The 15,750-nt window shown below is 43.5% G+C and overlaps 2 protein-coding genes across 10 annotated transcripts; both read left to right on the forward strand.

The window, feature by feature from the left end:
* Positions 1-349: 349 nt before the first annotated feature.
* LOC1279583 (carnitine O-palmitoyltransferase 1, liver isoform) lies at positions 350-13,579 on the forward strand. 9 transcript variants are annotated; one of them, XM_061660886.1, is made up of 13 exons: positions 350-667; positions 7,638-8,004; positions 8,070-8,206; positions 8,287-8,443; positions 8,524-8,967; positions 9,052-9,567; positions 9,663-9,688; positions 10,192-10,254; positions 10,887-10,952; positions 11,528-11,666; positions 11,738-11,986; positions 12,075-12,434; positions 12,516-13,579. In XM_061660886.1, exons 2-13 carry the CDS (start codon positions 7,864-7,866, stop codon positions 12,645-12,647), a joined length of 2,430 nt encoding a protein of 809 aa, XP_061516870.1. In that variant the 5' UTR covers positions 350-667; positions 7,638-7,863; the 3' UTR covers positions 12,648-13,579. The 9 variants fall into 9 exon arrangements, with proteins under 9 accessions (XP_061516870.1, XP_061516876.1, XP_061516873.1 ...); XM_061660887.1 differs by lacking the exon at positions 350-667 and adding an exon at positions 4,898-5,074; XM_061660888.1 differs by lacking the exon at positions 350-667 and adding an exon at positions 4,906-5,018.
* Positions 13,580-13,666: 87 nt separating this feature from the next.
* On the forward strand, positions 13,667-15,645 carry LOC1279584 (cytoplasmic dynein 2 light intermediate chain 1). The gene is made up of 2 exons (XM_319337.4): positions 13,667-14,237; positions 14,311-15,645. Exons 1-2 carry the CDS (start codon positions 14,088-14,090, stop codon positions 15,196-15,198), a joined length of 1,038 nt encoding a protein of 345 aa, XP_319337.4. The 5' UTR covers positions 13,667-14,087; the 3' UTR covers positions 15,199-15,645.
* Positions 15,646-15,750: the final 105 nt, after the last annotated feature.

Here is a 15,750-nt window from a genome sequence, read left to right on the forward strand (position 1 = left end):
TTTCTATTTTTTCCTCATATTTTTCTTGCAAAATATCATAGTGTTTTGTATTTGTGCAACAAAAATAAAATCAACAACCATGTTTACCTTGGTACGAACAAGGTGTTCAAATTGTTCCTACCTTTTCCGTTATGTACGTTAACAAATATATTTCCTGCCATTTTATCGGCATTCGGTGTCTCATATCAAAAATGTGCGTACATTTTCTTTACACAAATATATTGTTCAAAATACAAAACATATCGTTTGTGCACAGCAAGAAGCAGAAATTATCGAGATGTGCCGTGTACCTTTTACGTCAAGCACGCTGCTGTCAAAATGTGCAGAATGGCCGTACCCGCTATATCACACAGCAACATAATAAACCTGAAGGCGATTCGTAGTCGGAGTTCCGTTTTCTCTGTTTTCAGTCGTGTTTGCTTTGCGTAACCAATGTGTGATGGTAATTGAATTAAACGAATCAAACTACGCGTAATTAGAAAAGTGTGTTTATGCTGTAAATGATTTAATAAACATTTATCAGTGGTCAATCCGATACGGGATTGAGTAGTCTTTTTTTTGTGTGCTAATACGGCACAACAGCGACGAGTGAATAGGTGTTGTTCGTGCATGAAAGCAACGGTACTGCAATAGAGTGGAGCCACGGCAGCGGGTGGGTGGTACCGAAGTAAGTGTGACTAAAAATAGAAAGAACCTTTGAACGTCGCTACTAGTTACGACGAACGAGTCGCCGCAACAGATCGTAAACGGATATCCTTTATTCAAGCACAGGTTGCTGTTAACTATCTCACTCCAATGGTGCTTCAAGCATTCCTGCACTGCATATACCTATTACCCGCCTAGTTGTTTTGAGAGTGTAATAACAAATAAGGCAAGGAAAAAGCTAGTGTAATAGACAGTAAACAAAAGGGTGACCGTAAAGAACAGCTATTGGCGTGTATGAAGCATAAACACGTTTCCCGTTCGTCCTTGCCAGTCGGCATTCCCGTTTGTTTGGTTTCGTTTTTCACACTGACCTACTTTTGCATTTCGTGCTCGCTCGCAAATGCACATGTGTGAGTATGCTCCTGTTAGCTTACGCACACACACACACATTCACAATGGTGCGTGGCAGTAAACATAGCAAAACGTGTACGACGACGGCGTGTTACACTATCGTGATTCATGGAAAAATGATTTAAAAAACGTTTGTTAGCAAATTAAATCATATTTTAACTGCCACTCATCAATTGGCAATAGTCATTCCACGTAAATAAAAAAAATATATATGAATGGCTATGAGTGAATGAATTTGAAGAATTGAAACTATTGGATTCCTAAGCAGGAGTCATTACTAGTAATGCATCGTTCGAAAAGTCGGCCTTATCGTTTGCCTCAGGTTGTCGATTTGTAAATAAATAGAAATCGTCGGCTGAACGAATTGCGACATAAACTGTCGACTTAACACCACGACCGTTAGCTAAACTCCTAAAGAAGGTTTGAGAAATATCACCAAAGGCTAATAAATGTCTCAATCCTTTTTTTATAAGTTAATTAATCTTAGATAGTAAATGATTTTAAGTCCAAACTAAATGCAAATCGAACCTCATGGTTTGAAATCTTGATTTATTATAATTCTAGGAAAATAATATTTTTTATCTTTGCACGCTTTTTTGCTTCTTTGTAGTCAGGAACAGTATGAATTATTATGATTATATTTTATCATCTACATTCCCAACAAAAATCGAGAAAGCTCAATTATATTACTAAAACTACTACCCCAATTAGATCTTTAAATAATAACTGGATATTTGTTTTTATTCGTCTTTTTCATTGTCATTTGAATTAAATAATCTCGCTGCCGCTAAGCGATCGAATGCAAGCCAAAACGAATGCACATCCCCCTTTCAAACTTGAAAAGAAGTTTGTTATGCAATGGTAAAAAATAACAACACAAAAAAGGCCATCGTGACCACAAGCGCGGCGTTTTCTCATCGGTCAAAGTCCTCTTCCCCATAGACAATCGGCAGTGGCTGCGCGTACAATGCTGAAGAACAGCTCAGCCGCTCACAAACACTCGCACGAACGAACGCATGGAAAAGGAACGCCACGAGTATGAAACTGCGGCAAACAAAACAACATCCGTCGCCAATGGACCAATGCTCCATCAGCCCCTGGCCATATGTGTGTATGTGTGTGGTGGTGAAAATGTCCGCCTAGCCACAGCCTTTCGAGGTCGTCAGATCGTTGAATCTATCTAGCTGCTGCGTCAACCCATTCGTGCCTATGCAAGTGCAAGCAGGCAGGCTGCTGGCGGACATTCCACACGCGCAACAAAAATTGCAGCTGATCCGGCAAACAAACTGTTGCACCGCTGCATCTACTATTAGAGTACCCCCTATTGACGGTGGAAAGGGGATTTTTTTTAATTCGATACGGGACGAGATGCAGCAAACTGGTTTTAACATGGAAATGCCTCCGCCCAGTGCAATTCCTCCGATCGAGATCTCCCGCTGAATCGCTTCTCGGTGCGCTGTTGATTGTTGTAATTTATTTCGCTCAATCTATGCAAGTGGCGAATGCCATTTCGCTTCCCGCACACAACCCTACTCCAAAGGTCATTCTTCCATTCGCATTCGAACGATGGCGAATGATGGTGGATTGTAAATCTATTGTACTGTCTTTGAGCACACGAAATAGAACGATTAAGTTGGGCGGATAACTAGGGTGCGTGCGTATCAGTTAACAACACCGACCACCAATGATCAAATGGCACATCTAATGCTAGGCTTGCAACCGAATTATGAAAGAATTTGCAGCGCAAAGCACTGAATAGAATCGCTTATCAATATGTCTTTTGTGGAATTGTAAGTTACCTTGTTGACGCTTCTAAATCAATGCCAACGTCACACGCTTCTTGTCAGGTTTATCTAGCCGGAATTGTCTTTGGCTTGGTGGAGCAGTGGAACCCGTGACATGGATTATTAGCGAAGGTTATTGTGTTAAGGGCGGTGGGTTTTAGATAAAACATACAGTGTAAAGTGCGTTCCTTCGATAAGCATTATGCAAGGTGCTCTAATGTAACACACGCAATATTTTCAAAACTTAGACCTAGAGAATTCTGGTCAATGTGCTGCGTTTTAATAAATTAATTGCAAAAGCTCTAAACCCAAACTTGGGATAAGAAGGCAAAAACGTGGACAAACCAACAATAGACAATGCTATCGAACTATGTGTTCAATTGATTCCTGAAAAGTAAAAAATAAATAAATAGAAGCAAAGTCATATGATAGATTTCTAATTGTACGGTTTCCTTTTGTATCGCTTTAATTAGCAAAGATGCTATCAGTTTATTGCCCAAACCGGATGGACTTTAAGGTCAATATTTTACAATTTCTCAATAAAAATCTCCATTAAACCTACTGCATTATCAAACCAAATCGAGAACTACTTTTGCTATATTTTTAACAACAGTCAGGCTCATCTTCAGCTGTGCGACATGTGTGGTGTTGGTTTGTGGTTACGTGGCCTCGCTAACACATCTATCCACCGATAAGTGAGCATGTCCCGAAATCCCGCGGCACTTATCACTTCCTCGTTCCAGGGGTTGGATTTAGTAACCGGTTCAATCTGGCTGAGAATACAGAGGAGTTACAAAAAGATTACACTGCAGAAAACGGAGCTTCCGCGGCACTGAATGGGGCAGCAACTGTATTGCGATAACCGCGCAAACGCTATGTGTGTTGCCGTAAACGCCACCAATGATCGCATTCTGTTCGATTTTTATTTTAGTTTTGCTCGCCTCTAGAAGATCCGCAACCTGTCAGGCAAACATTTATGCTCAAATATCTTCAACTACCGGCGTGTAAAATTAGAGAGACGGACAGAGAAAGAGAGGGAGACACAGCAAATTCTAGCGTTGTTCGAAACGCTTCTCCCTGCGCTGTATATAATCATCATAATCCACCGGCTAACGCTGATGGTGGTGGCAGAGTGTCGCGAGCCGCCCTGTTTGTGTGTCGTAGTGCTGCTGCCGGAACTCCTAGGGCAGTGGCTGCGCGTGCTTCACTATCGGCTGCCTACGGCGCAACGCCGATTGCGCCGGGAGTTGGACTTTGTACTGGCCTTCCCCCTCTTCATTTACGTCACCGTCGCGAATCCGTTTTGGGGCCGAGTTTGTATGTTTTCGTTGATTTGTTTGATGCTCGAACACCAAAATACTGTTCCACGCATCGCAAAATGTACACAAACGCTTCATGTAAGGTGCCGGGTTTTCCGGTCCGCCGTCCAAAGGTGAAGTTTTTAAGCGCTAAATGAGACATTGAACCGAATCGATTATCTTTTTTTTAAATAAATCATGACGCATGGTTTCCCTCAGGTGTCCAAAGCTTAGCGTTCGTTAATCGTGGATTAATGGGGATTGCTAGACGCGACATTTTTGTGTGGGACATTTGCTCGCTTCGCTATCCTGAATGCTGCCGGCTAATGATCAAAGGTCAAAATGATGCTTGCCAATATCAAGCACCGACCCGTGCTCGTGAAGCAACCAAATCCAATTGCGTTCGTTATTTACAGAGCCATGTCTCCTTGCCTCCTGTTTGACCCTTCCTTCCCTAACGCACACACACACACACCCCGAGAGAAGATCACCATTATTCCAGTTCTGCTTCTTCTTTGGCACCATTCATGTCCCCTTTGGAACGTCTTGCAAACACATCTTCACACACGCTTGACAAAAAGCGCAACAGCGCAAAGACACACATCGCCACATCCCACCAACACCACGACTAGATAGAGTGGTCGGAACCAAAACACGTCAAAACACAAAGGTGCGTGACGTAGAACACACGCGTGCGGAGGGCGCAGTTCCCCACCACTCCCAAGCCCAAGCGCACGGGCCTCGGGTGGATGAAGCTCATGACAGCACCCAGTGTCAGTCGTCGGTCACTGGCCAGCCAGTACGCATGGTTAGTGTCGTCTATTCGGTTCGCGCGTATCAATCGGCAAGCACCAGGCCAGCCTCTCAGTGATTTACGTTTGTGAGTAGATGCTATACGCATTCGGAACGCAGCAAAAAGCAAGGCAGCTGATAACGGTAGTGTGTGAAACCCCTTCGTTTAACATTTATAACGTGACCTCACCATACATACATATAAAACGCCATTGTAATGCGTTTTCCGTGCGCGGCATTTGCATTCAAAGTATCTCAAATCACTATTGCTGCAAGCTGACCTTCCACAACAGTAGACGAGATATGATGCCGCAGCTACTGTTCTCTTTTCCCATAGGTTTAAGTGTAACGATCGAGTAACACTGTGTGACAGAGTTTTCGGTGGTAGAGAAGTGAGTGGATGCTGGCCTTTTCGTGTCTACTTTGACTGCAAAACCCCGCTAGAGACCGATCAGTCAGTGATTGGGCGAACTCTTTCAGTGTTCAATCTGGCTTTGTAGGCAATCTTCGTTTCGAAACATGGTAATGATACACAAAGCCAGCTGTTACGAGGAAATTTGAGGCGAATGACGATTCCAAAGCAGTGTACCTCCACCACCACCAAAGTGATCGTTAAGATCGTGATCGCCAGCTAAAATCGAACCACAAACTGGCCCACCCAATTGAAAGTAGCTTTAGAGGGGGAAAGGTACCGCTTGCTGTTGGGTGTTTTACCTGAAACCGAACTGGATGACCTTAAGGGCTGGGTAAGGTAACAACAACTCACCACACCGAATGGCGAGGTGCAACAGGTCATCCACAATTGCGATGGGGGAGGGTGTAGTGTCAAGCTGGCAGTGATAATGATAGAATCGATTACTTCCTCATTAGAATCTAGTCCGTGTGTTTACTTGCCGGTTGGCGCAGCTTAAATGCCGTCACCATTAGTTTATATGACCGACGGTGCTGGTCAAGATTCAAGTTTGAATGGGTATGCGCTAATAATACGAAATGGAAATAGATGATCTCTTCACCTTCACACCGCTCTTCCGTGTTCGGTGCGCTTGTCCTAAACAAAGCCCTCCAAAACGATCCAAATGGAAAGTGGAAAGTTTACTGTTACCTCTTAACTAGCTTGGCGTGGCATGCCAAGGTGTATTATCGCTGTCTCTCTCGCTCAAGAAAATCCGGCAGTACGCGACACAGCAAGCCAGTCCATAGGCCAGTCGTTCATGATTTGTGGGCTGCACGTCGGAATAACCGTACCTTCCTAACCATCCATCTATGCAACAGCGTGTTGTTTTTCTAGTGTTTCCATTTTCCCCAGAGATTTACTCCTCCGCGCACGCAGAGTTGGTGGTGGTGGTGGTGGTCGTGCAGTTTTCCACTGCTCCAAAACCTGTGTTAATTTGGAGCAGCCACCAAAAACACCAAGCAAAACCACCGTTTGGTGGTGGGATTTTCAATGTCAGGCGCAAACGAATCGAAAAATATGCGCGCTCTCCGTTATGTGTGAGTTTTGTTTCTTCAAATCGTATCGCCGCCGTTTCGTAACCGACGCCATGGCATTGGAAAGATTGGTACGTTGCATTCGTTCGCCCGGCAACGTGATGTTGCCCAGTGGTAGGCATTTCGAGTGGGCAGGCAGGCAGTCAGGCAGGCAGACAGAGGCAGCCTTTGAGCTCAAGGTCACTGGAAGTGATGATTTTGCAACTGAATCGAAAGTTGCCAACGATGTGAAAGACGCACACCTTTTGGGGCAGGTTACTTCGCATTGCCAGAGGTGCCACACACATACACAATATTGGTGCGATTCTCATTTAGCCCCAAACAAAGATGAATGAAACATTGGGACGATGTTTGTTTTTGTTTACTGCACTTTAGAACCATTGAAAGATTGATGTTTTCACCCGTAGTACTGCACGCAGGCATAGAAACTGCCCTCTTATCAAAATGGTTTGTTGATTAATCGAGTGGACACGCTCCACAAGGGCACTCCAACTGTTACAAACGTGATGCTCACGAGGCCATTTCAATTACAGTTGTAAACAAAATTCGCTGTTAAGCAACTATGTGTAACGTCTTTATTCTTCATTCGTATTTGTTGCAGGTTGAAGGTGTTACTGGAAATAACTAGAATTTATGTCTTTTTACTGAAAATAACATAATTCAGTACTTAGAAGATACCAAATTATTTATTTTTGATTCTATGTAACAATAACGCAGACAGGGATAGTTTTGTATAAATGCGCTTATAATGAGTTGAATAAGCTGAGCTAAACCCCCTTGTTCGGTACCATATGCACCTAATGAAAATAAGTGAATTGTATAGGAAACTGACACTGAAGTGGTACCCTACACACTATCGCCTGAAACACTAATGAATGTGAAAGATTGTTAACCTTCAATCTCTACGCCACCCGGTAGGACCGGTGGGTGGGAAATAGGCAGCAGCGTGACTGTTAACTTTTCGTACTGTCCATTTATCTGGAACCGGTTGTCAGCATTGTAAGACCGCCCTTTTTCTTGGCGTAACTGATAACATTGCCCAGTGCCCGCGAGTCGGAAATTATCAACGTAAACAACCCACTATACTATGTACTGTACTGTTAGAAAGCAAAACGGAGTGAATCGTGTGCCTACCTAATCGTGTGCCCGGTGACCTATTTTGATATGAGTTGTGTTTAAAATCCCCTTTTTGATTGTTTTTTTTCTGTTGTCTTTTCAGTGAGATTCGGACATTTTTATCAGCATTGACATATCACCGCAATCGTTGAATTTTTACAACGGAGTGTGCACGGTTGTGATTGACTAGAGAGGCAGCAACTACAATCACCAATACGTATCCCGCCTGAAGGTTGGAAGTTGAGCTATAAGAGAGGCCGTGTTGCAGGGTCTACGCATTGTGATCGACTATTGCTGCGTGTTTAAACCGGTAACGTGCAGCCGGTGCGATGGCTGAAGCACATTCAGCTGTTGCATTCTCGTTCTCAATCACTCACGAAGGATGGGACATTAACTATGATCGCGAGGTGCTGGACCTCGTCTGGCAGTCGGGTGTGCGATCGTGGAAGAAACGGTTGGCTCGATTCCGGGTAAGTCCGAGCAGGATCAATAATTTTTACAATACCCACTATTAACCATGGTATGCGTTTTTCAGACTGGGGTACGCAACGGCGTCTATCCGGCCCATCTACAAAGCCTGTGGCTGGTGATAGCGATAGCGGTGGGGTTACATTTTACACAACGGCACGTACCATTCGACCTAGTGAACAAATGGCTATCAGTTTTACCAGGGTAGGTTTATTGCCCGGCGAGATAGATGTATATTATTAAAGTAGAGAACATAATCGATACGTTTTTCCTGCTTTTTCCAGAGATTCATTGCAATGGCAGCTGACGGCATGCTCACTAGCTGGGTTAATCGTTTGGCTATCGATTTGCTACACGATGCGATACTCACTGAAACTGTTGCTCATGTACAAGGGATGGATGTACGAGAAGCGTGCCCCAGGCAGTAGAGTTTCCTTGCAGGTAAGCTGTAGATCGAAATAAACATTTAACAGTTGATTCTACTAACATCTGGCATTGCATTTATTATATGCTTCAAACAGACTCGCCTATGGGGATTGTTCGTGAAAGTGCTTGCCACCTGGAATAAGCCGGGTCTGTACAGCTTCCAAGGATCGCTTCCGAGGCTACCGTTGCCAAGTGTGCAAGATACGATGCAGCGCTATCTGCGCTCGGTTCGACCTCTGCTAGACGATTCCAACTACAATCGTATGGAGCGACTAGCGAAAGAATTTGAGCAAGGCATCTCGACCAAACTGCAGCGATATCTGTTCCTCAAGAGCTGGTGGTCGACCAACTACGTGTCGGATTGGTGGGAAGAGTACGTCTACCTGCGAGGCCGTGGCGCACTAATGGTAAACAGCAACTTCTACGGTATCGATGCGATCTTCATGCACCCGACCAAGGTCCAGAGTGCTAGAGCCGCCAGTGTGGTAAACCTGTTGCTACAGTTCCGCCGCACTGTCGAACGCCAAGAGCTGGAACCGGTAAGTAAATGCGCTACAAACTGGTCATAATTTTAAAATTTGACAATGCATATATAATATTTCAACTTTTCAATGTCTTTGCAGATCCTAGTACAAGGTTTGGTGCCGCTGTGTTCGTGGCAGTATGAACGCATCTTCAACACCGTACGTGCCCCTGGCGTAGAGACCGATAAGATCATTCACTATCAGGACTCGAATCACATCGTCGTACTGTACCGTGGCTGTTATTACAAAGTTATCATCTATCACAATGGCCGCCTGCTGCGCCCGTGTGAACTGCAAATTCAGATCGAACACATTTTGCAGCAAAGCGAAGAAAAACCACAACCAGGCGAAGAGCTGCTGGCTTCGCTGACCGCTGGAGATCGCACCAAATGGGCACAGATACGGCAAACCGTGTTCGCGAAGGGAGTGAACCGCACATCGCTGCATACCGTCGAAAGTGCTGCATTCGTGCTATCTCTCGATGAGAAACCATTCGAGTTCGATCTAGCTCACCCGGAAAAGTTGGACCAGTTCGGACGCTATCTGCTACACGGTAATGGACACGATCGCTGGTTCGACAAAAGTTTTACCGTGTGCGTAGGAAGCAATGGAAGGGTAAGTGCGTGTGTGGGTGACACGAGCAGTTTCTTTTAATGGTTTGATTTAATTGTGTTATTTGTGTTTATTTAATTGTTCATTTACATTTGCAGATCGGATTCAACGCTGAACATACGTGGTAAGTTGCACGGTTGATATTTATTTCCAGGATCACTCACCTTTGACCGATAAGAACTACAATTCGGAACTGGAGATTATGGGAGCAAAGGGAACATTCTACTCGGTTTCATCGATGGAGTTTAAAACGTGTTCTACACTCGTCATTTTTCTCAGTACATTTCAACTCAGTTCACAACACGACTCCCATTGCTTATGAGCAAAACAACGTGCTCTCCACCCTGTATAAAACATCTTTATGTACATGTCTCTTTATTTTCTTTTAAATTTCATATTTATGTTAAAATCAACATCTACAATGAACGGTCCAATACGTCGTGGAACACACAAATCGGTTGTAAAATCCATTATAAATGTTTCCACGGCATAATACGAATTGCAAACATTACTCGTGTCAAATATCGAACATGTACCATCATCATGTGAACCGATTCGCGACTTCATCAATACGCCAATTCACATGTATGCGTTCGTGCGTTCCAATTTGTCATCGTACTCTTACAGGGCGGATGCAGCAGTTATGTCGCACATTTGGGAAATGTTGATCATGGGAGAAACCGAGCAGCGGTAAAGTGTACAACGTTTGCTATATTATTACTCTCTGCTTTTCTTACTGTTCTGCTTCTGTACATAGTTATTATAAAGGTATTGGTTGAAAAGAAGGTCCCATCTCAGGGATGTGGTTCCTGGACGAACATTATTGCACGTACTGTTCAGAATGAAAATGGTGATAATTGCTTTTGGTTTCTGCTGCCGGAAATAATCATTCGATCCACGACATTATTGTTGTAAATAGATAATATCATTACGCTTTAGTTACTCCATTTGGCTGCGTTAGTGCATCATCGGTTATCCGTTGAACAGGTTATACTTTATCAAGACATGGGAAACAATATTCCAATTTTGTGTACGCGTTAAGATACCTTATTTGCAGGTGATGGTTTCACAACCCTTTTTAATAGTTAAATCAACAAGAAGCGAGAAAGTAGGATTATCTCAACCGTTTATTTGGGAAACATCTGGGAACCGGCGACATTCATACTGCACAGAACTGTACATAACACAATCAAGCTATTTTGTATCCTACTGCTCCCAAATTCTCTCTTTTCGGTCCATGAACATACCATCTCAAGCAATCTTTTCTTCAAACTATCCACATGACTACTACTATTGTTCTACTGACTTTTGTATTCCACCAGGGCTGATGCACCTGTTATGGCACATGTTTGGGAAAATATTGTCGCTGACGAGGCAACCAATAAACGGTAATGGTTTTTAGTATAAGGACCATCCTGACAAACCCAAACACATTGACGATTGTGTAACATACCTTTAGGCTTTCTACACTGTTACGTGTAGCATGGCTGAAGCACGTGTCCTAACCAAACTAATATCTCCCTAACGAAAGGATTCGTTCTATAACATTTAGTATAACCAGAAGAAAAAAATACGGTTCATCTTTAATGAAATGGCTTTTGATGATGCTGCTTTTACACATTCTCCATGAATGCAAATTGGTATAGATTAATCTTATATAGTTTTGTTTTCTGTTTTAACATTTCTGAAATAGTAACCCCTTAACAACAGACCTGAAGTCTCAATAATGTCCGATCGTATCCAAATTCTAAATGTGTAATGAGGCTTATTGAATACAAGACTAATGTATTTGCCAGTATTTTTTTACGTTGCTGTGATATAGATTTAGCTATGCTTCCAATTAGTACTTTTCACGCTAGTAGTTGCCGTTGCATGCTTAGTTGCACACAAAATTAACGCTAACTATATGATTCATCTTTGAACGACGATTCTCATAATTTGATCACGCACCTTGCTTTAATAGATATGATGAAAATGGCAACACAGTCGGCATTCCTGAGTTTGAGCCTCCAACTCCCAAACGATTGACATGGGATCTGAATGATAAAGTAGCGCTGGTCGCTATCGACGAGGCACACATTGCCGCTCAGAAGCTGCTGAATGTAAGGTTCAATATACAGCAGCGTAATGTCCACCTGTTTGCTAACCAAAATAATTTTCCCCAATATGGCAGGATGTGGATCTAAGGATTCTGGTACATGATGCTTACGGCAAGGGATTGATGAAGACCTGCCGCCTTTCCCCGGATGCCTTCATACAAATGGCGCTACAGCTGGCATACTACAGGGACGCTGGGAAATTCTCCCTCACCTACGAAGCATCCATGACCCGGCTGTTCCGCGAAGGTCGCACAGAAACAGTTCGTCCATGCACGATTGAATCAGCTGCCTGGGTGAAAGCAATGCTCGACAGCAATGTTTCGGTAATGGTTATTGGAACCTTTTTTGAATCTTTGATCCTCTACATTTGCTCACTTTCTTCTATTCTCTTCCATTCTTCGTATTTCGCAGACCGAAGATCGTGTTCGTTTGTTGAATGAAGCCTGCGAGCGGCATCAGCTTGGCTACCAAGATGCAATGTGCGGCAAAGGTATCGATCGGCATCTATTCTGTCTGTACGTGGTGTCCAAGTATTTGGAGATCGATTCACCTTTCCTGCAGGAAGTGTTGAGTGAGCCGTGGAGATTATCTACTAGTCAAACGCCGCACGGACAAACGGCCAAGATGGACCTGAAGAAGCATCCGAATTGTATCAGTGCGGGTGGCGGCTTTGGTCCCGTCGCAGACGATGGGTACGGTGTGTCGTATATTGTGGCTGGAGAGGATCTTATCTTCTTCCACATCTCGTCGAAAAGATCGTGTGGAACAACGGTAAATGTCGCTTTTTTGTTGTAAATTTTGATCTTCTGTATGAAAAACTCATCTTTCGTTTCGCTTCCCATTCCATTGCAGAGTTCCGAAAGGTTCGCGCAGGAAATTTGTCGCGCATTGGCTGATATGAAACACCTGTTTGAGGAGTACCGTAGTTTACAGAAGAAAAATCCCTCCAACGGCACCAAGTCCGATAAACCACAGGCAAAGTAGTGTAGTGGTAGTGCGGGATGTAGAAGCAACAAATACTACCCCGGTTAGCGACGACATATCGTGCAGTAAACATCACCCAATTCGTTCGTAAACTCAATCTACTTTCTACGAAACGTGGCGGTTAGTGTTCGGTTTCAGAAACGTAACTGTGACAGATATACCTGAACCATCGTTTGATAGGCTGGATCTTCAGGAAATTTTGGTCGCAAATCATTTTATACTTTGACCGATATTACACGTTACAGTAACGAAGATATGATTGTCGTTTGAAGGCGTTGCTGATATTGTTTAAAATACTACTAAAATGTGACTAAATGTAAAGTGCAATGTTTTCTATCAATCAAACGCGTAAGGTGAAAGAGAAAGGAGGAAAAATGCAGCAATACCCATCGATTATGAAACGTTCGTCATCTTACCCCTATTCAAAGTAGAGTGCGTAAACCACTACTAATGCACATCACGACGGTGCGCCGCAGACGGAACGAACGATATTAGTGTAAGAGTGATCCATGCGATCCTACTGAACTGCTAGCTGATGCAATCATCAATGCAATTGAAAGACATGCAACATCCAATATAAAATACAAAACTACGAAGGACGCGTGGCAGGAAATGAAAATGCTAGGAACGATTGTTTATCTGTTTATTTGTTTTTTTTTTTTTCGTATTAGTTTTCGTTAATGGTAGTGACCAATGTTTTTTGTAGATAATACTAGATAGATGAGATGAGAACACGCAGAAGTAACTGATGTTAATCTATATAAAGCAAATGAGTGTATGCGAAATTTTAGTGTGTATGGGCAGTAATATTCAGGAAAAAACTGGTGGTCTTTAATCACTAAAACAAACATCTGAAGCTAGCCACTTTTTAAGCTGTTTACAACCTAGGATAAAACCATATTTTGGAAATAAATACACATGCATCAACGATATTACCATGCATTGTAGTTATTTTTGCTATATTTTATGGGTACAGTTTGCAGGTAATGCTTTATTTTATTCGATTTATTAAACTAACTCCCCTACAAAAACACGTCTTTGTTGCAACGGTGTGAAATTCGCTTCTTTTTGACAGTGTTTAACAATATGAAACCAGTGATATTGTTTACATGCCTCCTTTTATCTCGCACAAATAAGGATGTAGAGAATATTTATGAACAGCAAATATGGCCCAAAAAAGTAGATGACAAACATTTAAATATCCGTTGCATTTGTCAACACGAATGCAACGGCAAACACGATAAACGCCACATTCCCGTTTGCGTTACTATGGCGGATCGTCGCTCTCACTACCAAACAATGCGTCGTTCATGGCAACGCCAAACGTGCAATACAAACTGTCACCGTAGGACGGCACTCGATGCTCTTGCTCTTGCTTTATCAGAGCGTTTTCGTTTGTTAGTGTAGCCGGGATTTTTCATCATACCTGACAGATAAAACATGAGTGAATTAAACTCGATGGAAGTTGATACTACAGAAACAATACAGGACATTGCCATCAAGCTGGTGACGGAGCAGCTGAGGAATGAGTCGCGGCTAGCTACTACACCTACGGAACGTACACTCTTCGTGCTCGGCAGCAAAGGAGTGGTAAGCGAAGTGTGCACAGTGTGTACACTTTACATGATGGACATTTTTACTACATTTTCCATGCTACTTTCAGGGCAAATCGACATTAATTAATAGATTCCTCGATCGAGATGACGTGCCAAGACCAACGCTAGCACTGGAGTACTCGTTTGGCCGCAAAACGGCTTCGGGACAGGGTGCGCAGAAAAATATATGCAACGTGTGGGAGCTGGGCAGTTTGGCAAACTCGAGCCAGCTAATTGAGATGCCCATCCGGTCGCACGGGTTGCAGACGTTCTCGTGCATTGTCATGCTGGATCTTTCGCAACCCGATCGTCTCTGGACCGATCTCGAAAGTGTGCTGAATGGGTTAAAGCAGGCCACGGCAAAGCACACCGTCGCTGGGCAGATCGAAGAGATGAAAGAACTGACGGCCCAGCGGATCGGTAAAGAGCATCCCGATTTAAGCACGTTAGAGCTGTTTCCCTTTCCAATTGTTATTGTGGGCGGCAAGTACGACATTTACCAAAACCAAGACTCAGAAATACGCAAACACGTGTGTCGCTGTTTGCGCTCCATCGCCCACACGCTGGGCGCTGCGTTAGTGTATTACTCGGCAAAAAACTCGTCACTCTCCAAGCTCGTACGGGATACGATGAACCATTTAGGTTTCGGAAGTCCTTCAAATCCCTTTCGGGCGGCGTCATTTGATCATTCGTCCCCACTGGCCATACCATTCGGTGCTGACTCTTGGGCACGCATCGGCGTAACGCCAAGCAATTCGGAGCGTATAGGGCACAGCTTCAGTACGCAAATCCCCCAGCTGCCGATAGGAAATGGAGGCATTCTGCCGGACGATCCAGCAAAGGACGCCGGATTTAAGGAAGCTTCGATCGACGAACTGCGCTCACAGAAGGACGAAGAGCTGATGTATGTGCTGAAGGATACCGAAATTCGAATGAAGTTTGAAGTGGTTCAGTAAGCTTCCGGCACCACGATTATAGTCGCATATCACGGAACTGGGTGGATAGATCAACGCTTTAAGCTGACAATAAGCGGAACATGGTGCGATTGAACGGAACGTTACGCAATTGAATCTCAACAAGGTCAACACCCTGGCGAGTGAACGGTGCCGAAGGATCCAGCGGTTCGTAGCACAAAACACGCGCAGAAGAAAATAGCAAGTCTGTAACGCGAATATGAGTGGCTCCTAAGTGTGTGTGTGTGTTGCTGTTTCTCTAACGAAAGGATGTAAATAAAAACAGTTCTTTCGTGCAGCCATAGAAGTGTAAGCGCATGTGCGACACATGATAGGATCTGAAAGAAAATCATGCCGCTAACGATATAGCGTGGCAAAAAATATGAAAATACATTAACTACTCTGAACTATTGAGCAAATTCATCACTCCACCACTATTTGTAGTGGTTTAGTCAATACAGTTTATGTTTTATTTAATAGTTGAAAAAACAACAAACAAGAATCGCGTAAAAGATGCTACCTACGCTCCATTACATAACAATTTAAATTATTCTA

Source organism: Anopheles gambiae, chromosome 3 (genome assembly GCF_943734735.2).
Source record: "Anopheles gambiae chromosome 3, idAnoGambNW_F1_1, whole genome shotgun sequence".
Taxonomy (NCBI): Eukaryota; Metazoa; Arthropoda; class Insecta; order Diptera; family Culicidae; genus Anopheles; species Anopheles gambiae.

Bases quoted from the DNA above. Each gene is read 5' to 3' on its own strand.
- LOC1279584 (XM_319337.4), top strand. From the start codon at position 14,088: ATGAGTGAATTAAACTCGATGGAAGTTGATACTACAGAAACAATACAG. The intron at 14,238-14,310 runs GTAAGCGAAGTG...TGCTACTTTCAG, and splicing joins TGCTCGGCAGCAAAGGAGTG to GGCAAATCGACATTAATTAA.
- LOC1279583 (XM_061660886.1), top strand. From the start codon at position 7,864: ATGGCTGAAGCACATTCAGCTGTTGCATTCTCGTTCTCAATCACTCAC. The intron at 8,444-8,523 runs GTAAGCTGTAGA...TGCTTCAAACAG, and splicing joins GCAGTAGAGTTTCCTTGCAG to ACTCGCCTATGGGGATTGTT. The intron at 9,568-9,662 runs GTAAGTGCGTGT...TTACATTTGCAG, and splicing joins GCGTAGGAAGCAATGGAAGG to ATCGGATTCAACGCTGAACA.